The 27,513-nt window shown below is 46.4% G+C and overlaps 1 protein-coding gene across 1 annotated transcript in view; it reads right to left on the bottom strand.

The window, feature by feature from the left end:
• LOC147750599 (band 4.1-like protein 2) overlaps positions 1–27,513 on the bottom strand; it is a 627,758-nt gene that overhangs the window by 385,899 nt on the left and 214,346 nt on the right. Inside the window, exon 4 of the mRNA XM_086929700.1 lies at positions 26,711–26,753. Coding sequence (XP_086785826.1) covers positions 26,711–26,753 — 43 coding nt within the window. The remainder of the gene's footprint in view (positions 1–26,710; positions 26,754–27,513) is intronic.

Genomic DNA, 27,513 nt, shown 5'->3' with positions numbered 1-27,513 from the left:
TTTCTATTAAGATAATAAAATGTCCGGCTGCACATTTCTTATAAAAATATAGTTCCATTTGGTCTATATTCATTCTCCTAAAATCGTCTTCTTGTCTAAGGACCACTGTCTTTAAAAATTAATGATCATCCAAAATTGCAGCACTGAAACAGCCCTACTGCAAGTGATTGATGATGCGCTGCATATACTCGACTCTGGGGAATCGTGTCTTCTGATTCTTCTAGACCTCTCTGCAGCCTTTGACACTGTAAATCATAGCACCCTCCTCAACACTCTTCAACAGAGAATGGGATTGGATGGCACAGTGCTGAAATGGTTCGCTTCTTTTCTTTCGGACAGGTCCCAAATGATTAAGATAGCGAACAGTCTTTCATCTCCATTGGCTGTAGGTCAAGGCGTCCCTCAAGGTTCTATCCTGGCACCCACCTTGTTTAATCTCTAACTGGAACCATTGGGGAACCTCCTAAGCAAATCTGGGATCCATTACCATCTTTATGCGGATGACACTCAAATCTACCTCAAGGTGTCTTCCGCACACGATCTCTCACTACTCAACTCTACTCTCAACTCCATTCACAACTGGTTGATAGCTCACCAACTCATTCTGAATCCAGCCCAAACTGAATTCCTCCTCCTTTCTACCTCTCTCTCACCTCCTCCCATTCAACCGTTGATGGATCAGCTGAACATACTCAACAACAAACCCATCATTGTCGACAGCGCGAAATCCCTAGGTGTCATACTGGACAAAAGACTCAACCTAATCTCCTACATCAACTCTATTGCCAAGAGAACACAATACTACGCGCCTACTGTGGAGGATCCGTCGGTTTTTCGTGGAGAAAGACTTAAAAACCTTGGTACAATCGCTGGTTCTCTCAAGACTGGATTATTGCAATTCTCTTCTGACGGGCTTACCTAAATCTCACCTCTCCCCTCTCAAATCCATCCTCCATTCAGCAGCTCGCTTCATTACAGGGTCTAAACGAAGTGACCACATCACTCCTATCCTGTCCTCTCTTCGATGGCTTCCGATCGAGGCAAGATCTATGTACAAAACTGCCAGCATCACGCATAAAGCCTTGCACACTTCCTCCCCTCGTTAACTGGCAAACAAACTGAAATTGTCCGGAGGCTCGCGACCCTCGCGCAATGCGGAAAAGCTTCTGCTTGAGCCCCCCGTCATCAAAAGGGAGAGATCGATGGCACAATCCTTCTCAGCCAATGCGTTGAGAATCTGGAACTCACTTCCTCCATTACTCCGTGCCACCTCCTCTATCCGGATCTTCAAAGCTGATCTCAAATCTCTCCTCTTTCAAAGACACTTTCAGAACTAATACTGTCATGCTCAGGCCCCTGTTGGAAGTTCACTCATTGTAATTTTTTTTTTCCTGTACATTCCGCTCTCCTACGTGCTTTGTTGGATTTTGTGTTTATGTAACCTTCATTTTTAGTTTGTAATGTTGTATTGTGTTTCCACTGTTCTCTTGTAACGTACCTGGCTCTATTGTACAGCGCTCTGACACCTTCGGGTAATGTCCGCGCTTTATAAAAAAAATAATAAAATAAAAATAAACTACAGGGACAAGGGCTCTTGACCTCTAAATGACGGCTTCCAGTTTAATGGCTCTATCATGACTTCAAAGAAAGAAGAACATTCAGCCTGGAGGCACAGGCACCCCTCCCCTTCGCATGAAGTAAAGAAGAGGCCCTGCAAGCAGCCACAATGGTGGGAGGCACTACGCTACTAAATGTGCAATAACTTGTTTCTCAGAAACGGTGAAAAGCTGCAGTGTGCCTTGCAACGGACAGCCTGTGTAACAGCCTTACCCGGAAGTATAGCCTGCACGAACACACAGAAACACTACCCGACAGGAAGAAAGCAGATGGCGCTGACTGCACCTGAGTGTCCGAGATGCTCGCACATGTGATGCTGAAGTGGTCCCAATTAGTATAGTTATTTTATGGTGCACAATCACAACACACAGGGCTTGGGTGTTGTAGTGTTTGAGGGTGCCACGGAACTCCATATGGAGGCAGGTGAGGTCTAGCACTATAGGACTAAGTAAATACGACTCGCACACAATGGTAAAGAACTGGCCAAGACCCCAAGTGGTCATGTACCCTTTTATTTATTCCTTCGGGCTAGCCCGCCCTCCGGGTGCATGCACACTGGCAATATGTTATATTGCGGGCCGGGTGGCTCCGTCACTACATCCCTCCTTTCCTTTAGATACAATGCTGCAGATTGTCCACAACTCCATCTTTTGTCATGCAGCATACAAAGTCTCAGAGTCTCTGGCTAGGGACAGGATTTGGCTGGAGACCATACCTCTGGGAGTTGTTGGAAGTCCCTGCCGTGCCATCCACCGGTGCCACAGGGCTTGGAAAGCCCGCTGGCTGTTCTTCACTTGCAAGTGTTCTTTTCCCTTGGCGCACTAGTGAGGGATTGCAGTTTCTTCCTGGGGTGTTAGGTGGCGATATTACTTCATCTTCTTCTTCTCCGGACCCTCCGTCAGTGCTTTAAATGGGCCGGTACTGTCCGGTTCTGAGTACGGGCAATTTTTCATTTTGAGAGGGAGATTATTGGCACTTTTCAAGGGTGCCATAATACGTTTAATTGGAAAGTAACTGAACTTCTACCTGCACTTTTATTTTTACATTTCAAGCACTGCCCTCCGTCCTCACATCCATTCTCTTCGCAGGTTCCGATACTCACTTTCCTAAGCCAGGAGATGTTCCTGGTGATTTTGTGATTTCCACGATGAGCAGACACCATTGTTCCTCGCACCTCCGTAACCTCTCACACTTCTGGTTCGTACGGTGTGCGATATTTCCATCAGGGATGCTGATCTTTCACAATAACACGGTCTCCCACTCGGATGTCAGTCAATTGGACCCTTCATACTTGGCTTGCCTTTGTGTTGGTGGCCATTCTCCTGGATTGTGCGGCTGCTGGATCTAGATCTCTTGGACACCACGACGGGTCAGCGGGAAAGCTGTCTCGGGGAGCCTTCCGGAACAGCAAATGTGACGGGGCACACTGTGTCGTGCAGTGTGATGTCTGATGATATGCCCTCAGGAACAATTGCAGGCAATGTTCTGCATCTTCACCTCTCTCAACTCTGATCCCCAGGCTCGGTTCAGGGTACACATAAAGCGTTCTACCTCCCCATTGGCTTGCGGCCACTGTGGTGTGATTTTGCGATTTTGGATGGCATGGGAGGCTAGATACTCTCTACCCTGGAAGGGCAGCTCATTGTCTGATCCGATTTCTTTCTGGAACCCCATCATCGCAAAGATTCAGTCCAGGGTGTTCTTGACCTGGGGAAAACCGTGGATGACACTACCTCCACGACTGGGAATTTAGAGTGAAAGTCAATGAGGACGAGTGTGCTCCTCCCACCTGGGAATGATCCGAGTCAATGCTGACTTGGGTCCTTGGTACTTGACATGGATCTTCAGTGATGACTAGATGGGGTGCCTGGTCATTGCTGGTTATGTTGCACGAATGGCAGGTGCAAATGGTGTCATCAACCATGGTGTCCATGCCTGGAAACCATACCTTGTTTCGGTGCCGAGCCTTCATTTTGAGTATCCCCTGGTGCCCCACATGCGCAAGATCAACATACTCTCCTCTGCAGGCTCCAGGGAATGACTATGTTGGTGCCTCCAGGACTACTCCATGCGATCCTTCACTCAGCTCACTACGGGCCCGCCAAAAGTGTTGGTGACATTCTTTCGTCCTCCGTCAAGGCCCGAGCCCCTTCAAGAAAGTGTTGCCAGCTCTGGTCGACCAGCATTCTCTTCACCTTCATTAGGCCCTCATCAGCCGAGGTGTTTTCCCTATTTCTTCCAGCATGAGCGTCTTCGGGCATGCTGCTTGAGACACCATGCGGACAAACTCCTCAGTATGTTCCTTGTTGGTAGACTGGCCGGCTGGCACGGTCCTGGCTGGATGTATTGCCAAGAAGTCCGCGTTATTGTTGATGCTGGGGCAGAAGACCACATCGAAACAGTAGGCCTGCAGCTGTACTGCCTATCTCTCAATTTGGGGGGTGCCAGCCGAGTGGTGCTTGCGAAGAGAGGGATCAGCAGCTTATGGTCTGTCACCACATGAAACTCCTGCCAGTAGAGATACCAATGGAAGTGATGACACACCCAGTTAATTGCTAGCGCCTCTTTCTCTATCTGGGCATCCCGCACCTCGGTCTCCATCAAGGCTCTGCTAGCATAGGCCACCGGGACCCACTTCTTCACCGATGTCTCTTGAAGAAGCACAGCTCCCAGCCCCATAGGACTGGCGTCGACACCACCTTAGTACGCCTGCTGGGTTGAAAGTAAGCCATCACATTCTTGTCCAGGAGGGCTTCTTTGACTGCATGAAATGATGCATCTTCCTTCGCGGTCCATTCTCACGTTACCTTTTTTGAAAAACATGAGCACCGGGAACAGTGCTAATTTACTCTAGAAGGCCATATAAACTCTAAACCAGGTCTTTCAATGTTGCCTGTTTCAATTTTGATGATTCATTGTAATAAATGATAACTGGTCTAACAATGTATTATTTTCATGATAGTTTGTTTTGTCATTATACAACTTAACATGTGATCAAGGTCAAATATGCAGACACTGCTAGCATATTACAATGAATCATCAAAATTGAAGCAGGCAACATTGAAAGACCTGGTTTAGTGTATTTAATTTGTGTTGAAGAGACATTCTTTCCAGGCTATACCGTAATATATATGTATATGTGGTTCTAATTTGCACTATATCATTGGGATTGTGCATTTATTCATGTATTGGAGTTATCTATATGTAAATTGTATTTATATATATATATTTTCTACCTAAACAAAAAAAAAAGAAGATTAATAAAAGCAAAATATTTATCTATATTACAATTGTTATGATTTGTATTATGTCCTTGTGTTTCTAGAGTTTATATGCCCTTCTAGAGTACATTAGCACTGTTCCCGTTGCTCATGTTTTTCAAATAAGTTGATTTCCCTGTCAGGGTTTTATCCTTTTTCAGGGGCCCCATTCGCTTTCCAGAGAACATTCCTACAGTACCCCCATCTTTGTTAGATTTCGGAGAGGTTCTGACAGTGACGCCAGGTTCGGGATGAAGCGGCCACAATACGTTGTAGTGTAGTTCCTATATTCCCAGTAGGCTCTGCGCATTGGAACAATATATCCAAGAGATTAGACGTAGGACTCAGGTCGACTAGGTCTCTGTCGAATATACTAAACTTAATAGTGAGTGCCAGCTAGCTCCGCGGTCACTAGAAACTTTATAGAATTCACAAGAAGGGATTCGTTTCTGACAACTGCATAAACATGACAACTTTGTTTCCCAAGAATAAGAAATATATCTCTAGAGTCGCGGAAACAATAGATAAGTATTTCACTCAGTCAATCGTGCATGCTTCGTTTCAACAGAGCTTGCAGAGAAATAGAGAGACGATCGTTTTCAATAAAAAGGTTTATTGAACAGTCTTCTTTCTCATACAAGAGAAGTGAACTGCTACAATCGTTAAGCAGACTGCAAAGTATAATGCGTACAGCGAGAAGAGTATTATAAAATAATACTGTAAAAGCATTGTATGGTTTCTAAGCCATATACAAATACATACATAAATAACATTGACTAAAAATACTCATCTGGTGCTTCTAAATATGCCTACCCCAATGTACCTAACCTAAGTCTAGTATGCGGGAAGAAGTAAGTATTGTGTAGCATAGGTTTTTTTGTGTTTTTTTTTGTTTTTTTTTACGCTTTATATTTGTTTATTGTTTCTTGTACTTTTTTTTTTTAAGTCCTTTATTGTACCTTACGAATCATACACAGCTACTGGCCTACAACCCCAGGGGCCGGCCGCAACACGTTCACATTCGTACGGTACTTTCTGGATGACACAGCCCAAGTGCCGATATCCCGGGGGTTCGGCGGCGTTATATAACAATGCATGGACAGAACTCGCATTGTGGCCACTAATAGATATAGGTCTGGTTTTCTGTTTTATAACAATAACTTAACGTAACTAAAGAAGTTACCACAATTAGGACTTAAGGCAAACAAGGAAATGAGTGCACAACCTTTGTCTCATCTTGTATGTTGGATCGTCCTGAGTGGGTGAGCAGGGCCGTTACCTCTGGATCGACTGTTTCCACGTACCCTTTGGGTGAGTGCCTCTGTTATTGTGCTCTACTGAGTCAAACTAGCCTGTCTGCCAGTCCCATCCCCTCCCAATCATGAAGCAGAGTTGGACACCAGATTCAGTAGCCCCCCCACCCCCCTTCCTTCCTCCTACTCGTCCTCCCCCTCCTCGTCTGATGTTAGTGGGTCGTCCTCCTGCAGGGGTTCACATATCTCCCCCCTGAACTCATTCCACGGGGTCCATATCTTGTTCCACTTGCGTGGGCTTGCCCTACTGATGTACACTGCCCTCTCTGTTATCATTACCCTGTCCATGTTCACGCTCCATTGTGTCAACGTAGGGGCCTCTACCGCACCCAATTTCTGTGCTATATCACATTTTGCTATCATCATGCCTAACGTGGACCACTGTTGCCCGTGTCTGGAGAGGTCATTCGGTTCCCAGACATTTAACAGGCACTTACGTGGTTCAGGGGCTAGGGAGATCCCCATTGTTTGGGATATGGTGCGCATTACTTGTCTCCTATACTCCTGGATGAGTGGGCATTCCCATATAGTGTGGAATAGAGTTCCCTCCTCCCCGCAGCCGCGAAGACAATATGGATGTTGTGCCTGTTGTATTAAGTGTAAAGTCTTTCTCGTGTAATACACCCTGTGTAGAATTTTAAGCTGCACGAGCCGGAATTTTGCCGATATGCCCACCTCCTTAGGCGACGCCAGTGCTTCGTTCCACTCCGAATCGTCCATTTCCCCTAAGTCTCCTTCCCATTTGACCTTCAGTTTTACCATAGGGTCTGATAGGTTGTTAATCAATTTACAGTAAGTGAGGGACGTAGCACGTTCTTGCATATAATCTGTGAGGAGGCGATCTTCAAGGGGAGATGCCTCCGGGACCTCTACTGCAGGTGGGATGGCTGTAAGCAGGACGTGCCGGATCTGTACATACCGGAACGATTCCGTGGGTCCCAGCTCGTACAGCTGTCCTGTTGTGCGAAAGGGATCACAGTACCATTTTCCCATAGGTCTCCCACTGTGGATATACTGATATTGTCCCAGTGTGTTAAGCACTTACTGCGTCTCAGGTTACCCAGGGCCCGGGTGTCCCACAATGGGGTGAGCTGTGTAATTCGTCCCTTCCACCCCAGTTTTGCCTGTGCCGTGTGCCACAATGCTACGGTAAGTCTAGTGGGTCCCACCAGTTTGTGCACCAGGCGTTGGTCGTATAGAGGTGCTAGTATGCAATTCGTGCCCAGTTGTGCCCTGTCGGCCTTGTATGCCGGGTCGACTTGAGGTGTGTGCAGCCACTGATTAATGGGTTTTAATTGAGCGGCCCAGTAATATAATTGCAGGTTCGGCAGCGTAATCCCCCCGTCGTACCAACCTCTGTGTAATTTGGCCTGAGCGTTGCGGGCCGGGTGATTACTCCACATGAGACCGGAAACCACCGCCGACGCCCGCCTGAAGTAGCCTGGTAACACCGGGTATGGTGTATTTTCTAGGATATATAAGAAGCGCGGCAGCGACATCCTTTGATAGAGAGCCACTTTGCCCAGCAATGTCAAGGGCAATGTCGCCCAGAACTTGACATCTTGCTTCAGCCGCTCCAACGGCAGTGTTAGATTTTTCCGGACGAATTCTGTTGGGTCCTTGGTGACATGTATTCCTAGGTACTTAAAGGAAGACCCTGCGGTTCTTAAGGGGCAGTTGATGTCAAGAGTCGAGGCCGAACCCTGCAGGACATACATTTCCGACTTTGCCCAATTTAAGGTGTACCCTGATACTTTCCCATGCTCGTCACACAGAGCCAAAAGTGCCGGTATGCTGCGTTCCGGTTCTGTTAGGTACACGAGAAAGGTGAGAGAAGAGAAGAAAGTAAAAAGATATCAGGCAAAAAGAACATGGGAGCCAACTGTCCCTAGTGAACTGGGATCATCATCAGGACTTTATAATATATTGCCTGTGTACAAAGAGGCAATATATTATAAAGTCCTGATGATGATCAAACAGGCAATATATTATAAAGTCCTGATGATGATCCCAGTTCACTAGGAGCCAGGGATCGAAACGCCGTCGACACTCTTACAATTCTGTAACCTTCTCATTGTGTTAATAATGTTACAGTAATTGTCTGTCTGAACTTGCTTTGCAAAATGTGCTAATGATGCAAGGGACAGTTGGCTCCCATGTTCTTTTTGCCTGATATCTTTTACTTTCTTCTCTTCTCTTACCTTTCTCACCCCGAACTTTGTTCGAGTGTGTTCTGGATAGGTACAGGCTTGTACCCTATCAGTCTCTGAATTAGACCTCTCTGATGGTCTTTTCATCTATGTTTATACTTGAATAAAATTTCAGGCCCGGCTGGGTACTGAAAATTTTCTGATATAGTACTGATTGGAGTCTCTATTTTCATTGTAATTGTGAAAAATTCTAACCCTAAGGACCGTTGTTCTCCTTAATAGTTGATTGCCCAAGGTCCCTAGGTACTTATTGGGTTCCCTTGTTTTGTTGAAAATGCTTTGTCTCCTATGTCATATATTCTGTGTGTTGTCGCAGCGATCTGATCAACCGTCTGATGCCGCAGGTGCTCCCTATATTGCTGTTGACGCATGAGTAGTGCATGGGACGTTTCTGGCGTAGGGTCCGCCGCATGCGTTTCGGTGGCGTTGTGTAGTGCTAATTCAAGCTCGAACAATTCAAGTGTTTTCTCTCGCCTATATCCTGTTATTGACATTATAGCCTGTCCCCTTAGAACCGTGTTGTACGCCTCCCACAGAGTAGCGGAGGACTGTACAGAGGCGGTATTTTCAGCAAAGTAATGTGTAGTTGTTGTCTTAAGCGCCTTTCTAACCTTGGGGATTTTGAGGTATGATGCGTGTATGGGGAAGGTTCTTCTACGAGATTTCTCCTCAGTAGACAACATTAGTGTGACCGGAGAGTGATCTGAGATTCCCCTAGGTTGGATGTCAATGGTATCTACGTGTGGCAGACCGTCACCCAGCGCCAGGAAGTAGTCTATCCGGGATAAACTGTTATGCACCGTGGAGTGGTACGTGTATTGTCTCGCAGTGAGGTCTGCGTGTCTCCATATGTCTACTAGGCCCATGGCATTCAGGAACCTTCGGAAGCGGGAAGGACCACCAGTCCGCGTTACCGCCGGGAATCTGTCCACCAGGGCGTCTACCGTGTCGTTGAAGTCTCCTCCGAGTACTATATCCCCGTTCAGGAAGGGTCAGGAGAAAGTCGCCAAGTGCTGGAAGTGTGACTGAATGGAGTGCCGGGGGAATGTAAACCGACACTACGTTAAGGAGTCTCCCCTCCCACTGCCCCTGGATTGCCGCAAAATAACCCTGTTCATCTACCTTGGTGCTCAGTGTTATGAACTGTGAGGATTTCTTAATTAAAATGCCTGTGCCCCTAGAGCCTGAGGTAAATTCCGAATGTACCGCCATTGTGTAACGCTTTTTGGCAAGAGCCCTAGAACCCCACCGTTAAGGATACCTGGAGAAACACCAAGGCCGGGCCCCGCCTCTTCACCTCGTTCAGTACCAACCCACGCTTTATCTTGTCTCCCAACCCTCGCACATTCCATGTCATAAGCCGGAGAGGTGCGGTCTGCGCCCTCAACGTCTCACCCTCAGGTGCATTGGTTTGTGAGCTGTGCATGTTCGTCCCTGTACCCAAGGTTGTGCCAGCTGGATCTCATGACATGTGTGTGTAGTGAAACCCTGAAACCAAAGCAGTGTGTGTGCATAGTAACAAGCTGTGTCCTTAAGTGTGGAACTTCAAAAACATCAAAACACCCCCCCCCCACCTCTCCCCTCCCTGCCTCCCTGCTTAACGGACCTTCAACCGCCCGCCATCCCCAACTTAGCAGAGTGCTTTACCCATCCCTGTAACAGTGTACTTGCGTGCTGGGGTAGAGTATCCCCTGAGGCAGGAGGCCTCCCTGCCCTCTTCCAAGTTCCCCAGGCCAGTGTCCAAGCGCGCCCCTACGGTAAAGTTCTTCGCCAAGCATCGCTCATGAGTACACCGGGTGCTCAGTGTTCCACTCCTCCCTCCGCTCCATGGTGGTCTTGTGTTGGTGATCTGGCCCCCCCACCTCGGCCCGATGTTTGTGATCCTGCTTGGCTATCGTCCCGGTGGTTCTGGTAGGTCCTACGTGAGTGGCGGGGTTGCCCAACAGTTCTCCAACCCTCCAGCCAGTCGTGGGCCGCGTCTGGGCTATCAAAGAACCAGACCTTTTCGTCTGCAATCACTCTAAACAGGGCCAGGAATAGCGTTGAGTAAGACAGTCCCTTCACCCTCAGTGCCTTTTTGACCTCCAGGAAAGTTCTGCTCCGTCGCGATACCGCCGCGGTGTAGTCCGGGAAAAAGGCCACCGTGGAATTTTGGATCTGGATGGCTGGTGACACCCTTGCTGCCTGCAAAATGGCATCTCGGAAATTGAAGAGTCTCGCCAGGATTGGTCTCAGGGGGGCCCTGGGCTTCGCTTTCCCACCAGGAACTCTGTGCGCCCTCTCTACCGAGAAAAAGTGTGAGAGTCCCTTGGGGTTCAGGTGCTTCTTAATCAGCTCCTCCACGTAGAGGTCCATTGCGCCTTTACCTTCTGATTCCGGAACCCCCAGTATTCGAACGTTATTTCTCCTCGAACGCCCTTCCTGGTCGTCCAGTTTCTCCCTGAGGGACTTATTTTCGGCCTCCACTCTCTCCATTGCCACTTGCAGTTCCGACACGTCCTCCACCAATGATTTCGTCACCACCTCCACCTGTTTCACCCTCTCATTCATTTTTTGAAAGTCTGCGCATATTAGGGTGACCTCCGTGGCTGTGGTCCCCACCGTGGCCTGCACCTGCGCCAGGGCATGCATTACATCTTCGAGCGTTGCCTTCTTGGCCCCCTCGCTTTCCTTTGTCTTCCCCGTGGATGCGCGTGACTCCGCCTGGGGGGAGTTTGTTTATCATATGCAAATTTGTCGAGCTTAGATTGCGTTGAGGTATTTTTGGGGCCTCTGCCCGCCATGGTCCCCCTGAATTGGTCCCGCTCCTTTGCTGGGCGTTTGCTGTGCCCCGAGGAGCCTCTCGCACCCCACCGGACCCTGAGCCCCGATTACAACCCCGGAGTCTTCCAATGTCCATGCACGTTGAATGCCGGATTTATGGCGTATAGGCCCTATGCTGTTGCGGCAGGGTTGCCAGATTACGTGCCCCACCGTGTGCTGTGCCTCTGCTGTGGTGCGGTGCGCCCTGGAACTCCTGAGCTGTCCTAGGTGGGATAGGTGGTCCCTTATTGCCAAGAACCCGTTGGCGCTTATCTCTGTATGTTGTCAGCAGGGTAATGGGGCCAACTGTAGACCCTGCGTTGTATTCCTGCGTTTACGGGTCAGGTCGCGCACCCCAGTGCCTGAGCTCGTCACGTGCCTTCGAACTGGAGCGCGAAAGTGTGTTATTCCCCTTTTCTGTCGGGCGTTGGTCGCCCGCGGGATCTCCTTCCGTGCCCGCGATAATTGTGCAGTTCACTTTCGCTTATACCGGAGTCCCCGGGGCCGTCTCACCGCTCCTTTCCATTCACTACGGCTCCCGGTAATGTGCTTTTGTCCCCAGGCTGCCGGTCAGGGTGGACGGCGCTGTCCGTCTTTGCCGGCGGCCCACTCAATCCTTCACTGCAGCCCCGTGCTCACGGGGATCACCCCAGTAGATCCCGGCGGGGAAGGGAGCTCCTGGTTGCCCTCAGTCCATTCGTACACCGTGCTGCTCGGTGTCAGCAGAGTCCCGCTGTGGCTTGCCGCCCTCCGCTCTGCGTAATTGTGATGATGGGCCAACTCTCACTCCCAAACACCGATTCCTGCTTTATGCACCCTGCGGGAGAGTAATGGAGCGTTTATCCTCCCTGCGGATTATGTACTGCCCTCTGGGTCTCATCCCATTCCGGGTCAAGCAGGGCCACGCTATGCCGCCATTACCGGCGTCCCCCTGGCCGTCTCACCGCTCTCTGCCTCTCCCGCCAGGTCCCTGTTGGGGTCTGTTCGCCCTGCGAGGCTGCGGTCAGGGTCGGATGATGACTTCCGATTTTTCCGCCGGTCCTGCTCTCGTAGTCTCCGCCTGCACTGGCTTCTGGCGTCCAAGCCCCGCCAGCCTCCACTTCCCCCCGGCCTCAGAATACACTGCAGCCCACTGTTAGTCGCCGCCTCCAGGCCTCGCCGTTCGGGATTCCGTCCGAGCGTTTCCCCGTGTGCTGCGATGTTCAAACTTCCTCCGCTGGCCGCCACTCGGTCCTAGACCCTGGTTCGCCCCCTCAGAGGTTGTGATGTGTCGGATTTGTAAACGGATTGCAGGGGGAAGCCGCATTACTCCCGGAGCCTCTCCTTTATGCTGCCGCCATGATCGGCTGCTAGCCACCGTGTGTAGCATAGGTTTAGTTGTTTTTGCCAAGAATCTACCAAAGGTTTCTCTAGGTTCTAATCAACTCCCTACCTTGGATTAGAATGAAGGAGGTCTGGTATCTCTGTCTCAGGACTCGATTTCCCATCACCCCACAAGGGGAGCTTGGAAACACCGGAGCTGGATTCTCTGCGAGAGAAAGACAGCCTCTTGATCAGTGCATCAGTTGGTGGGTCGGCTTCCTTCGGCACTAGCTGTAGCGAGCTGCGTCGGGCTAGTAGATAGTCGAACTGCTCCGAACCACCGTAGTTTGCCATAGCAAGTGAAGGTATAATTATACCTTGAAGGTGTTTAGGAATGCCATAGATTGACGTAAAGTCGGGCATAATAACGTCAGGAAAGAACGCCTAGGGAATAGGTGTTCTTTGCAAACATGAGTTCTTGGACAAATCAATATTCAAGCAAGGGGAAGTTCCCTAGCTGCTTAAGCCGATTTTCCAAGACATCGTTGTGTCGTTTGGTACTGGTGGAAGTAGCCATGCCTGTATTTGGTCTACGTGGGCTATGTCTAAATAAGGGATTGATTTCTATGCCTATATAAGGATAATCTGAATTGTACCTATATAAGGGCATGAATCGGGAAAATTCACTCAGAGCTCTAAATGTCACACAACACCCACTCCACTTTATTATGCACGACATTACTAAGTTCTAAACACATTAAAACAAATCTAAACATGATGTGTTCAAACCCACCCAAAATACACAAAAAATGCATTCGAATTGGTTTTACACGAAAAGCATTTGTGCTGTACACATTTAAAGCAATGTTTCATTCAAAGCATATAATGTGACATTTTGAAATGCTATCCGAATGAATTACGAGAATACATTATGAAATGGCTCCTATTTACAGAAGAAAAAGTCGAGACCATTCCATGGTAGACTAAAAAACTGTATGAATGTGGACAAGGTCAAATATTGTCTCTTGGAAGCTTATCAAAGAATGACAGTTCTCTATGAATAGTTCTACTATGAGCAGATTACTTTGTGCCAAAAAAATAAAAATACAATTTTGGAAAAACAAAAAGGCTTGATCATAGAAAAAAATACAGTTCCAAAGTTAGAAACTTTGTTTTGAAAAAAATGAAGGCCAGAGTCTCTCAGAACACTGTGTGCCAATTCAAAAGTCAGTGTTATTGTTCGGGGAAAACATCAAATCTTCTAAGTCTGAAAAGAATTAGTCTACCATCGTAGGTGAAAGTTGGATTACCTCATTAAGAAGATTAATTGCACAAAGATGAGAAGCATCGCCTTCAGCGTTGGTCGCATTAGCAATGTTCAAGTTGGATACCTGTGTGCCGCTCTCCTCTCGTACCTCACTGTCAGCATTTTGCGTCTGTGAGATCTCAATGAATGCCGTCATCAGAACTGGTTGCCGCTGGGGACAACACTGCACATGGGCCTTTACTGGGTCCAGCAAAGCATCAGCATCCGTTGGCATGACTGATGGGAGTGTAAGACAGATGTCTAACACACATTCTTCTCCACATAGCAGGCATCATAGAACAGGTAAGATGCAATCTTTCCAGATCTGTCTGAATGACATAAACCATGTGGTATTTAATTCTCTTAAACAAGTTAATCCCAAAATGTGGACTATGGCGCACGACACTTCATCGCCAGAAGAGTGTTTTCCATGGTGATCAGGGTATCGCTGGAGATTTAGCTTGCCATATCGGAGCAAAAGGAGCAAAAATAGTATCCCTGCTGCGAATCCCAAAACGAGATTGGTGTTGGTCTAGCAGATTAATCTTGTCGATATGTTGGTTCAGTTGTCGGTGAATGCATTTTTTGAGGATTTTGGCTAGGAAGGGTAGATTGGAGACAGGTCTGAATTTGTTCAAGTCATTAGTGTCTAGGCCTGGTTTCTTCAGAAGAGGAGTGACTTGGCCAACTTTGAGGCAGTCTGGGATGATGTCTGTTTTTATGGAGCTGTTTATGATTTCGCACCAGAGTGGAGCTAGGGAGAGTTTCAGATTTTTAGCCATATGCGAGGGTAAGGGATCGAGGGCGTGGGATGAGGGCTTGGAGGAGGAGATTAAATTAAGGATCTCGACTTCCGGTATTGGGTCCAAGTAACTCCAGGTACGTTTTGGTCGATCTATCACGATGGTTTCGCTTGCTGGGGGCCAGTTTTTGCCGGTAGGGTGGAGGTTGATGCCAATTGCTGGGGACCAGTTTTTGCCAGTAGGGTGGTGGTTGATGTCAAGAGAGAGTTCGATCTTGGTGATTTTGTCGTTAAAGAAGTTGGCAAAGCTGTCACATGAGTCTTTGGAGGCCTGGACATGGGTTGTGGGTTGCTTGGATGTTTGTTTTTTGATGATGTTAAAGAGCTCTCTTGGCCTGATTTTGGCCTTGTCCAGCGCGTTGAAGAAAAAGCTGTTTTTTTTTATTATTGATATGTTTTTTGTACTGTCTTCCTGCTGTTTTGAGTACTTTGCAGAGGATGGAGGAGGGTTTTTTTCTCCAGAGACGTTCTGTGGCTCTGAGTTGTATACTTTCATCGTTGATGTCCTTGTTGAACCAGGATCTGGAGGGGATGTTCCTGGGGTTTTTCAATTTCATTGGAGCTAGCTGGTCTAAGATGGAGGACATGGTTAAGTTGTAGTGGGATTTGAGTTATGTAGTTGAGAGGCCATCTGGGGAGATGGGCAAGAGGGTGTTTATTTTTTCTTCTAAGTCAGCTGTCTTGATCTCCGTTATCTTTGTGTTGATCTTTGTTCACAATGAGATGAGTTGTGTGGCTTGAGGAGTAAGTTGATGTTCTTACTTGCTGTGTCCTTTTTAACATATCTTCCATTCATCAGCATTCCCAAAGAAAATACAAGAGTCAACCAAAGTAGAAGAAAAAGTACACCCAAAACAATCCAAAGTTCAATCCATGGTGAAACCAGATAAGTCTTTTCCAGTTGATGAAAAAGTTCTGTTGCTTGTTCTTTCAAAGTTCTTTTTACTGGCGTTGTTTCAGGTTCGCTGGGATCCCCGGAAAACGTATCAAAGTTAATGAAATAGCCAGAGGCAGTTCTGTCAATTGTAGGGTTTGCATCAGGATTTGGTGAAATTGCTTGAACCACTTGATCACTTGTTACATTTGTATAGTCAGTTGCTATTTCATTGTAGACAGGCGTTTCTTGACGAACTGTTATTTGGGTCTCAAGAGGTACAAGTCCCATGGCTTTGTTGCATAGTCCTTCTTTTCGCACTGCATATTCTTCAAAGGTGATGAGTCTCTCAGTTTGAACCTCTTGGATAGTAGCCAGATTCGGCGTCTGCTACATCTTTGGAGACCACTTGGCCTACTACTTATGATCGGCCACATGAGGTAGTTTGACCAGATCGATGGACACAAACCTGTTCTCTTTTTTACCAGCAAGGGGTGGTAGTACTGTTCTTGATCTGTGGAGTGCTAGGACAGGTACTGGTTGTCTGTAAGAAGGCACAAATTCATTCTTGTCCGCAATCTTTTCTCTGACCAGATCCCCAATATTTGGAATCCAGACAGGTCTTGCTGGGACAGATGGTTTCTCTTCAGTGGTTGTTGGCTGCAGGAGTACGTTACTCAGTCTGGATCTTATTTCATTTAAGTCCTGCAAAACAGCCAAACGATCTTTGATAACAAAGGGTTTTTATTCCACCACTGAAGTGTGACAATCGAGGTCCTGCACAATCATTCTAGTTCCAAAAAGGATTTCATATGGAGTGATACCCCCTAGAGAACTTCTTGGAGGATTGTTAAGCCTACGTTGGACACTTATTAGATGTTTGACCCACCCATCACCCGAGCCTAGTACCCTAGCTGTTATAGATTGCTTTATGTCCAGTTTTTTTCTCTCCACCACCGAATTTCCCTCAGGATGGAATGGACTAGAATACCGCAATGCAACGCCCATGCTGGTCATAGTCTCTTTGTAAGCTCGAGAGCTAAACGCAGGACCCTGGTCAGAATGTAGCGTGCCGACTGCGTATGTGCCGATAAAGACTCGCAAATCTTTTATAACAGTTCGAGCGTCAGCCAAGCGCTGAGGCCACATCCAAATGAATCTTGAGCACGAATCCACTGTGACCATGATATATTTATAGTTACCATCCCTCTGTAAGGGACTGCAGTGATCCAGGTAAACGCACGCTAATGGTTTGTCTGAAATTATTAGGGGCGTCAGCGCAGGACGTTTCACTGAAGAGACTTTCATCTTATGGCATATTTCACATTCCAAAACATAGTTTCTGGTTTGTTTCCTCATGCGCGGCCACCAGTATCTCTGTTTTAATAATGATACTGTAGCAGAAAAACACCTGCGTGTGCAGAAGCGAGCCCTTCCTGTGCTGCTAATTAGTTCTAATCTATGTTCCATGTTTGGAATTATTCTATCCCCCACTCAAGGGATTCGAGCAAAAGGAACATTATTTGTATCAGTTATGTAAGAGTATTTGAGTGGAAAGCCTTTTGGTAATGTTTTACCACTGTCTTTGCTTGAAGCATTGAGAGCTTGCATTATTTTGCTGTCTATTTTCGTTTTTGAACGAGTGATTGCAGCTACAGAAGCCGTTTGCACAGCTGCCTTTGCGGCTTCATCAGCCAATGAATTCCCTGCAAAGTGAACGCCATCACATTGATGACTCAGTTTATGGATCACGTGAACTTTTGCAGTTCTTGTCGTAACTGAACTACTTGTTTCCATAGCAACTTATGATTGATTGTGCCACCTTTTGCATCTTTGAAACCATTTTCAATCCAGTTCTGCAAGTATTCATTATAAAATTGAACGCAATAATATTCATCGCACACTATAAGTGTGGGGAATTCGCAATTAGTATTTTCAAACGCCATCTTGTTTGCTTGTAGTTCAGCTCGCTGAGCTGTACAATCTCCTAGAGATTGAGTTTTAGTGACCATTGGTCGGAATTTGCCATCTCGCCAGTGACCTTTAATGATCGCGCACGCAGCACTATAAGCTTGTTTACCCCCAATCGTGGGCTGTGCTGATTCGTCAGTAATAATGATACATTCATACTGCTCCAGAGGCAGAGGACATTCATGTTCATATTGTAGAAATTCTTGTGTTTTCAAATAAGGGTCGAAAACGTATTCAACGTCTGTTGCAGCAAGAGAATTAACCCATTGTATCCATCTTGGTTGTAAAGCCTTAGCATTTGGAAGGCTCGCTTTCGTCATTGCCTCTAAGGCAGGTACAGGAGAAATTACCATTATGCGCTTACCCTGTGCGAGGGCTCTCTCTTTTGCTACAGCAGTTTGAACCGTTGTCAGAATTTTTTCTGGAGAAGTGAATTTCATTTCTGCTTGTGTGTACTAGTGAGATTTGTAAGCTATTGGTATTTTTCTCCTTCATTAAATGTTAAGTATCTGAATCAGCATCTTCCTAGAATGATTCGGATCACTAAGTTGGGTACATTTATGCATGTTTGCAAATGTTTTGTTGCCAACATGTCCGTTTGTGTTGAACGCAAAATTTCTGTGTGTTTTTGAGTCCAATTAATTTGTTTGGAATCTGGTTTGATTAATTCGAAGAGAGGTTTAACCCTTTCTGCGTAGTTTAGAATGTAAGTTCTTCTGAAATTCAAGAAACCTAGAATCAACTGTAAGTTTTGTAGCGCTTTTGGAGGTTGCAGCAGCACACATTTCTCTAGAAGGTTTCCAGCCAGGCTTTTGCCTTCACTTGATAACTCGTATCCTAGGAAAAGGACGTTGAGTTGGGCAATTCTCAATTTCTTGAAATTGAATTTATACTCTTCAGAGGCGAATCCCAAAATAATGGTATTCACTCTGTTCAAGTGCCTATCCAAGTCATTGTCTGAAAGATATATGTCATTGACATATGGTAATGCCTCATCATCATAGGTTTGTAGTAACTCTGTTACTCTGGCTGAAAATAACCTTGGACTATTCTTGAATCCCTGGGGGAGACGACAGAATTGACGCTGTATCCCCATAATTGAGAAAACGGTCAAGTACCTACTTTCTGGTGCAATATTTTGACAGAAGAAACCGTTAGAAATATCTAATGTGGTTTTGTATTTTTTACACACAATGTTATTCATTAGTGCTGCACTATGTGCATTTTGTACTGCAAAAGATTTGCAACAAGAGTTTAAATGTCTGTAATCCACGATATGTATTGTCTGGTTTGGAGATAGGAAACAAAGGATTGTTCATGGATGAGGTGCATGTTTCAATCACCCCTTGGTATTTAAGTTTATCTAATATCTCCTTGGCCTGTTTTTTTAGCTTCTTGCTTAACTGGGTACTGCCTTTGTGCAGTTTGGTTGAGTTTTTAACTGGATTTTATGTTGAGGAGAATCCTCATCCCATCCTACATGATTTTTATATAATGCAGGAGCCTGGGCTACTGCCCATTTCCTGGCATAGGTATATTTCTTATGAAATGGTTGGAGAAAGCTGGCATTATGATGTCTTCGCCATGTGGGCATTCCCTGACAAATTCAGGTGACCAGTCTTGTTCAGCTAAAAGTATGTCATAACCCTGAGAGAGCTTTTCCCAAAAGAGTGCTTTTATTTTTCTAGTTATGTCCCCCTCCATCCGGAGTTTTACTTCATATAACTTATGTGGGACACTAACCCTGGTATCTGCAGTTTCAACTTGGATGTACTCATTCAAGACCACTGTCGCCAGATGATCCTTCAAGTTCTTGCGAGCAAAGGTGACTTCTGCTGCGCTGTCCAACATCGTCTGAGCCCATTCCCCGTTCTTGAGTTGTGCCCTCAAGATCCTCGGCGTGTCTGATTTTTAGACCTGCTACCTTATTTTTGGTGAATTGAGTTTTCTTATTTTTTGGAACGTGTTGATCGTCTTTGGACTTCACGTGTTCTTCTTTCTGTTCTGATCGTCCTCGTCTTTCCAATTTCTGTGAGGAAGTCTGAAAGGTACTGGAGGAACGTGTATCAGTATCTTGATATCTATCAGGTTTTCTCAAATTATCCCTATTCCTGAGGTTGTACCTCTTTTCAGAGGGCTCCTTTTGAGGAGACCTACCTCTGGATTGAGACCGCTTCTCATTAGAAGTCTGTTTAGTGTTCTCCCACTTTTTTGGGAGGTGTAGGAGTGTTTTTAATAAAGACCTTTAACTATATAATTCTACTAAATTCTGTATATTACTTAATTCATCGTCTGACATTGCTTCAATGACAGGGTCAGGTCTGTAGTTGGCTAAAGCTAGCCATGTTGCTTCTGGTCTACCTAGTGGATGTATGTCGTTACTACACATGCATTTATGCCTTTACGACGCAACTTTTACAACGCAAGTCGTTACAACGACTTGCGTTGGGGGGCACTGGATAGTGAATAGTTTAATTTACTATTCCAACTCCAGTCCCCGTGGATAGTAGGGAAGGAGTTGGATAGTAAATTAAACTATTCCCTATCCTGGAGCGCCCCCCAGAGCAAGTCGTTGTAACGACTTGCGTTGTAAAAGTTGCGTCGTAAAGGCACAGCGTTGTAAAAGTTGTGTAGTAACCGCTGTTCCCCCTACCTAGTGGACCGAACCTGGTAATGTGATGTGTATGTTTTAGGGCGCCTTTAAACCAGAGCGCATGCTCTTGGTATGTTAGTGGAATTTCAACATCCTCGAAAGTAATGTATTCCTCTGGAGCTTCATCTTTGTAGAAGTGAAACACTTTAGATACTGGATTTGCTTCAGAGAAGATTATCCATGAATAGAATACCTCTGTCTGATGATATTCATGTGCATCTATCACAAAAACTACCCTACCACCTCTTGCTGATAGGCCATTTCTTATAAGTTTCATAGTGATGGCTTTTCATAAAGTTTCTGGGATGATTATAGCATCCAAGTCGGTCTCTTGGAAACCTGTAATGTCAAAAGCTGCTGGATTTACTGCAGCTCCACCGGTTGCGGTGTTGTCGCTGTTAACCGACATTGTTTAATGTAAGTTGCAGAGCAAGTTTCAAGGAAACAAAGATAAGGTGCACAATATTTTGGAACACTGTATCCTTCAACGTTGAACAAACAAAAAACGAATACATAGGATTTTCATCCTACTCAGCTATGGCGGATATTTTATCCCTTTACCCACTCCAGTCGTCTATTGGAGTATTTTACAGGAAAAAGGAGGTCTCTGAGAAAAGCACGACTGAGTTACTTTAGTATCTAGCGTTAAATGAGTGCCTTACCCAACGTTGGTCGCCATGTAGTGTAGTTCCTATATTCCCAAAAGGCTCTGCGCATTGGAATAATATATCCTATAGATTATACGTAGGACTGAGGTCACCTAGGTCTCTATCGAATATACTAAACTTAATAGTGAGTGCCAGCTAGCTCAGAGGTCACTAGAAACTTTCTCAAATTCACAAGAAGGGATTTGTTTCTGACAACCGCATAAACATGACAACTTTGTTTCCCAGGAATAAGAAACATATCTCTAGAGTCGCGGAAACAATAGATAAGTATTTCACTCAGTCAATCGTGCATGCTTCGTTTCAACAGAGCTTGCAGAGGAATAGAGAGACGGGTGTTTTCAATAAAAAAGGTTTATTGAACAGTCTTCTTTCTCATACAAGAGAAGTGAACTGCTACAATCGTTAAGCAGACTGCAAAATATAATGCGTACAGCGAGAATAGTATTATAAAATAATACTGTAAAAGCATTGTATGGTTTCTAAGCCATAAACAAATACATACATAAATAACATTGACTAAAAATACTCATCTGGTGCTTCTAAATACGCCTACCCCAATGTACCTAACCTAGGTCTAGTACATGGGAAGAAGTAAGTATTGTGTAGCATAGGTTTAGTTGTTTTTGCCAAGAATATACCAAAGGTTTCTCTAGGTTCTAATCAGCTCCATATCTTGGTTTAGAATGAAGGAGGTCTGGTATCTCTGTCTCAGGACTCAATTTCCCAACACCCCTCAAGGGGAGCTTGGAAACACTGGAGCTGGATTCTCTGCGAGAAAAAGACAGCCTCTTGATCAGTGCGTCAGCTGGAGGGTCAGCTTCCTTCGGCACTTGCTGTAGCGAGCTGCGTCGGGCAAGTAGATAGTCGAACTTCTCCGAACCACCGTAGTTTGCCATAGCAAGTGAAGGTATATTTATACCTTGAAGGTGTTTAGGAATGCCATAGATTGACGTAAAGTCAGACATAATAACATCAGGAAAGAACCTCTAGGGAATAGATGTTCTTTGCAAAGTACATGAGTTCTTGGACAAATCAATATTCAAGCAACGGGAAGTTCCCTAGCTGCTTAAGCCGATTTTCCAAGAAATCGTTGTGACGTTTGGTACGGGTGGAAGTAGCCATGCTTGTATTTGGTCTACATGGGCTATGTCTAAATAAGGAATTGATTTCTATGCCTATATAAGGGTAATGTGAATTCTACCTATATAAGGGCATGAATCGGGAAAATTCACTCGGAGCTCTAAACACCACACAACAACTTGGCCATGCCCAAGAAACTGCAGACTTCGTTGGGCGCTGTGGGCCTCGGAGCAGAGTGTATGGCTGCTGCCTTCTTTGAATCGACTTGGGGGCCAGCTCATGAAAAGATGTAACTAAAGAACTCCACTGACTTTTGATAGAATAAACACTTGGCTCGGTGAAGGGTCAGGCCACTGTCCGCAAGCCATTGAAGCGTGTTTCTCAAATGTCCAGAGTTTTTGAGACCAGGATGTCGTCACTCAGGTTGATGACTGCCTGTAGCCCCAAGAGTGTCCTCCGAATGACGTTCTGAAACACTTCGGCAGCGAACGACACCCCGAAACTTAGCCTCTTGTACCTCCGCAGCCCTACGTCCGTAGAGAATGTTGTGATGTTTCTGCTCTCTGTGTGAAGCTCCAGTTGATGGTAGCCAGCGTTGAAGTCGAGTTTCGTAAACCACCTGGCCCTGTTGAGGTCTGCCACTATTTCATCCATGGTGGGCATGAGGTGCCGCTCCCGCTTCACCACTTGATTCGAAAGGTGCATGCCGACGCACAGCCAAATTGCTCCCAGTTGCTTTGGCTTGGGAGCGATGACCAGTGGTGACAACCATGGGGTGGGTCACAACACCATTTTGATCAACCCCAGTTGCTCTAGCTTCCACAGTTCTTCCTCCAGCTGGGGTCCCAGGTGAAATGGCACCCTCCGGTGTCTCAGCGCCGTTCGTTTGACCGTGGGGTTGATATGCAGCCTGAATAATTTTCCCTTAAGGCAGCCAAGTCCTTTGAACAACATAGGGAACTCCTTGATGATCTTGTGTGCATGTAGGTCATGTATCTGGATGGCAAAGAAAACCAACTCCAGGCCCTCCGCCGAACTAAGGAGCGTACCGCTTTTCCCCTTGGTGATATGGAACCGTGTGGAGATGCGGTGTCCCTCGCTGGCCACTTCGACCTCAACCACCCCTCGCAGGGGGAGCGGCTTGGTCCCTCCAGATTTTTGCTTTGGAGGGTGACAGTTGTGGTCACGGAGATAGCTGTTCATATCGGTCACTGTCCATGACATTCACCGAGGCTCCGGTGTCTATGAGTGCCTTGACTGAGGATCCTGCCACTGCGATGGAGCACATGGGCGGGTGTCGATGGTGCAGCCCATCCTGGCTCACGAATGACACTACGAAAATGATATCATCGTCTATGTCCAGATCATACACTGACAGGGTGGAGCCCACCTGCTCCCGTGGGTCTTCCAGTGACAGTTGTCTGACCGCTGTCAACACCCCTCGCTGTCCTGAGGCATTGGTTCACTCTGACACACTTTGGCAAAGTGGTTACGTTTCCCACATCGGGAGCAGGTCTTCCCTCTTGCAAAGCATGGACTGGCTGGTGGATGTTCTAGACCGCAGTTTCCACACGTTCCCCTTTGCGACAGTCTCCCGTTCCCTCTGGGTGCTGTTGGGCGTCTCTGAAGGACGTCTACTCTCTCTTCCATTATCAATGGTGGTCAAGGTAGTCCTGAGGGATTTAGATGATGGTGAAGGGCTCCCTCCATTTCATCGGCCCGTGCATTCGACAACGCTTGTGTGATCTTGCGAGCACTAAAATCTCGTCCAGCGATATGCTTGGTTGCCTGAGCATCAGGCAGCGCAGGGTTACGGATTTACATTCTTGCATGATTTGTGTTCTGATTTCTTCTCTCTGACCGGGGACCATGCATGAGCTCACCAGTGTTCTTAGTCGTGCGTAGAAGACATCTATTGATTCTGTTTCCCCTTGCTTCGCTTGGCGGAGCTTAAACCTCTCAAAATTGGGTTTGATCTGAGTGCCTGTTCAAAGCTTCCACCGCTGCGTCATGGTCATCATCAGCCCCATTATTCGGTATGGTTTTGAATAAGTCGTATAACTCTCCACCCCTGTACCACATAAGTAGTGACCTTTTCACCTTCCAATCCGTCTCTCTCATTCCCACAAAATGGTGGTCCAGGCGGCCAATCCACAACTTCCATCGCGACACGGCTGTGCCAGGGTCCGCCAATTCAATGAATCGGGGCAGGGGAGCCACCGTTGTGTGGCCCGGTTGCTGCAGGGGTGCTGCGGGGCCTCCTGCAGAGGATGTTGCTGGGGAGCTGGGGCAACAGAACCATCCTCGCTCGGGGCGCTCATCTCCGCTGACGCATGTGTGCACCGACGACTGTGCTGAGATTGGCACGTGTATGCTGCTATCAGTGTTTCACGAGGTAGCAGAATGGTCTGCAATGCTGCGTAGAGGTGTACAGCTACTGCTGTATCAATGCGCCACAGAGTGGATCTTCCACCTCCAGTACTGTCCTCTAGTGTACTTTCCTTTGCCAAGGCTTAGCTGCAATGCCCGTGGGTCATCATTCTCTGCAGGCAGTGATCTCTTCCTCTTAATGCCCAGACTCCGGGCAGGTACACATGGGTGAAAGATGGTTAACAGGCAGCGATATGTGAACCCCTGCCACGTGCCCTCCCAGTGACACCGCAGACACGCACGAGCAGGCCTTCACGCAACCGCGACTCAAGCTGTGCGCACACTCCACTAACCTTCCGGGAACCTCCGCTCAGGCTTCTCCGCACTGCAGCACTCGTCGAGGCTCAATCTGAGGCGTCGTCAGGCTTGGGGACACTGCCCAGGTTGCGCACAGTGGCCGACATGTGCAGCGCTCCGCAGCAGCTGGCTGGATGACGGGATTGACCTGGTGCAGCAGAGTTGTGGGTGGGACCCTCCTCGGATCTAGTGTGTAGAATTTGAGGGTGCCACGCTACTCCTATGGAGGCAGGTTAGGCCATTCAAACAATGGATTTAGGCCCAGATCTCTGTACTGGGGTGAATGTATGACATTGTTCTGCATTCTGTCCATCAACTGTTGTTTTTGCATTTGTCACCCGAGTGGGCTGGGTATGCTCAGACATGAGTCCTGTGCTTTCCACGCCACTGGAGTCAAGCTATCTTGGCTGATGAAGGCTAATAGCCAGAAACCGGCCCCAGGATGCTTGTTTCTGGTCCAGGGAAGACATGGCTTGGAAGTTCAGTCTGGACTGTTCCCATGAGGCACAGGGTCAGACTGATTTGCCTATGGCCATGTCTGAACTGGGGTGGTGGAGTGAGTTAAAGAATGATGTTGGATTAAACCCAGATCAGTTGACTGGGGTGAGTGTTTGATTTACTTAAACACTCCGTCCATCACCCCCTTATGTATCGCTTTGTTCGCCCTGAGTTGGCAGGGTATGGCCAGACGTGGGTCCCTTGCTCACTCTACTACTGGATTCAAGATAGCCTGGCTGATGAGGATTATAAATCTGAAACCGGTCCCAGGATGCTTGTTTCTGGTCCAGGGAAGACATGGCTTGGCAGTTCGGGCTGGACTGTTTCCATGAGGCACAGGGTCAGGCTAATTTGCATATGGCCATGTCTGAACTGGGGTGGTGGAGTGAGTTAAAGAATAATGATGGATTAAACCCAGATCAGTTGCCTAGGGGTGAGTGTTTGATTTACTCAAACACTTCGTCCATCATACCCTTTGGTATCGCTTTGTTCGCCCTGAGTTGGCAGGGTATGCCCAGACGTGGGTCCCTTGATCACTCTAGCTCTGGATTCAAGATAGCCTGGCTGATGAGAAATATGAATCCGAAACTGGTCCCAGGATGCTTGTTTCCGGTCCAGGGAAGACATGGCTTAGCAGTTCGGGCTGGGCTGTTCCCATAAGGCACAGGGTCAGACTGATTTGCATATGGCCATGTCTGAACTGGGGTAGTGGAGTGAGTTAAAGAAAGATGATGGATTAAACCTAGATCAGTTGACTGGGGGTGAGTGTTTTATTTACTCAAACATTCCGTCCATCATCCCCTTTGGTATCGCTTTAAAGACTGTGTAGTTTTCACTCAGGTTGTCGAGCTTAAATCCTCTTCCACTTCCTGTCTCGTTCATGAGGTGTAGCTGTACAGCAGTAGGCAGTATTCATGCCTTTAGAAAAGGAGCATGGCTATTGCTTAGGTCACAACTCAATTTGTGCTCATGACTCCTCCATCACACTGCTGGTCATTACATTCAGGTAGACAATGGAAGTGCTCCTCTGTGGTCACTCAGACAACATCAAAGTGCTTCCTGCACAGGATCACAACATCCCCTACAGACATGTCCTCATATGCTACCAGTACTAAAAATGCGCTTTATGTCCTCCCCAACCCGGGTATGAAGCACTACATCAATGCTACGATGCAATATATATTTATAGCCTTAAAGGCCTAAGAATTCAGGGTAAAAACATGCATCAGCTGGGTTTTAACGCATTAATTGGATGAATGGCGATCCATTACTTTGTGGATCAATAAAAATATATGCATTTACTTTCATAAAATATTACCAGTCCCATTGTCCCTTTTATAATATGGAATAAAATATTTACTATTTTAAAATACTTTAGGTGCAACTTTCAACAGCATCATTATTGCAGAAAAAACCTCTTGTTGAATATATGTAAAACATTGCAAATTCTACAGAACAGCAGCAAATGTGGAAAAGGGCAGAATTGGTTGGGAAATGGCTATAGAAACCGGTACATTAATTTTCAAGGTACTTTACTTCCTGTGCATATAACAATAACCTAACGCAATCAGAAGAGCTAAAAATAACGATGTTAACATTAAACCAACAAAGTACATGAAGGACTTACCTCTCATTTGCCTCCTGATGCCCTTTGCAGGATCAAGCCAGTTCTGAAATGAGATTAAATATTTCCATTTGTTACATAGGCATTAGATATTCACTCTTAAATAAATCAAATTTTGCTTTTTCAGTCACAGAGATAAAAGAGTTGACCTATCTCCCTGGAACAGTGAATTATTTTACTAAACAACACATTCATTGTAGTAATGGCTGAACCTAAGGTGCCGTACATTGGCTGCTGTGACAATGGCATCTGGGTGAGATCAGATTTCAGAAACCAAGAGGTCGTTGGCAGGGTGAACATGCAATTAAGACCTTTGTAGACCACACACTGTCCCGTCCCTCTAATTGACATACACGCACATCGTTGATTCTGGGAACACGGGTATAAATTGTATGTGCATTAGACACAATGGCCATATTTTGGGTTTATAGGTGGCAACACATCCCTGGATTTGTGCTAAATTCAGATGAGAACCGAAGTGAAATTTTCTCTATGGAGGGAAAAATCCTGTCTCTAGTATCTTCGGATGTAGCACTCCAGCCAGAAATCAGAAACTCTCAGTTACAATTCAGGCTTAAATCAAGCCCTTTATAATTGAAGACTGCAGTACCATTCAAAACTAAGACTGTGGGGCAATGCACAACAATGCAGAATTTAGACAGTGCTAGGCTCAAAAGCAAATTAAACTATTCATTGTATACTATATTTTTCGGATAAAATAAAGAATACCAAACATACCTACAAAATTATCAAAATAATAACCACATGTAGTTTCTAACTAGTAACAATATTCTAATGCTAAAAAA

This window comes from Lissotriton vulgaris, chromosome 1_1 (assembly GCF_964263255.1).
Source record: "Lissotriton vulgaris chromosome 1_1, aLisVul1.2, whole genome shotgun sequence".
NCBI classification, from domain to species: Eukaryota; Metazoa; Chordata; class Amphibia; order Caudata; family Salamandridae; genus Lissotriton; species Lissotriton vulgaris.
Note: the sequence above shows the minus strand (reverse complement) of the source record. Positions and strands in the feature narration are given on the sequence as shown.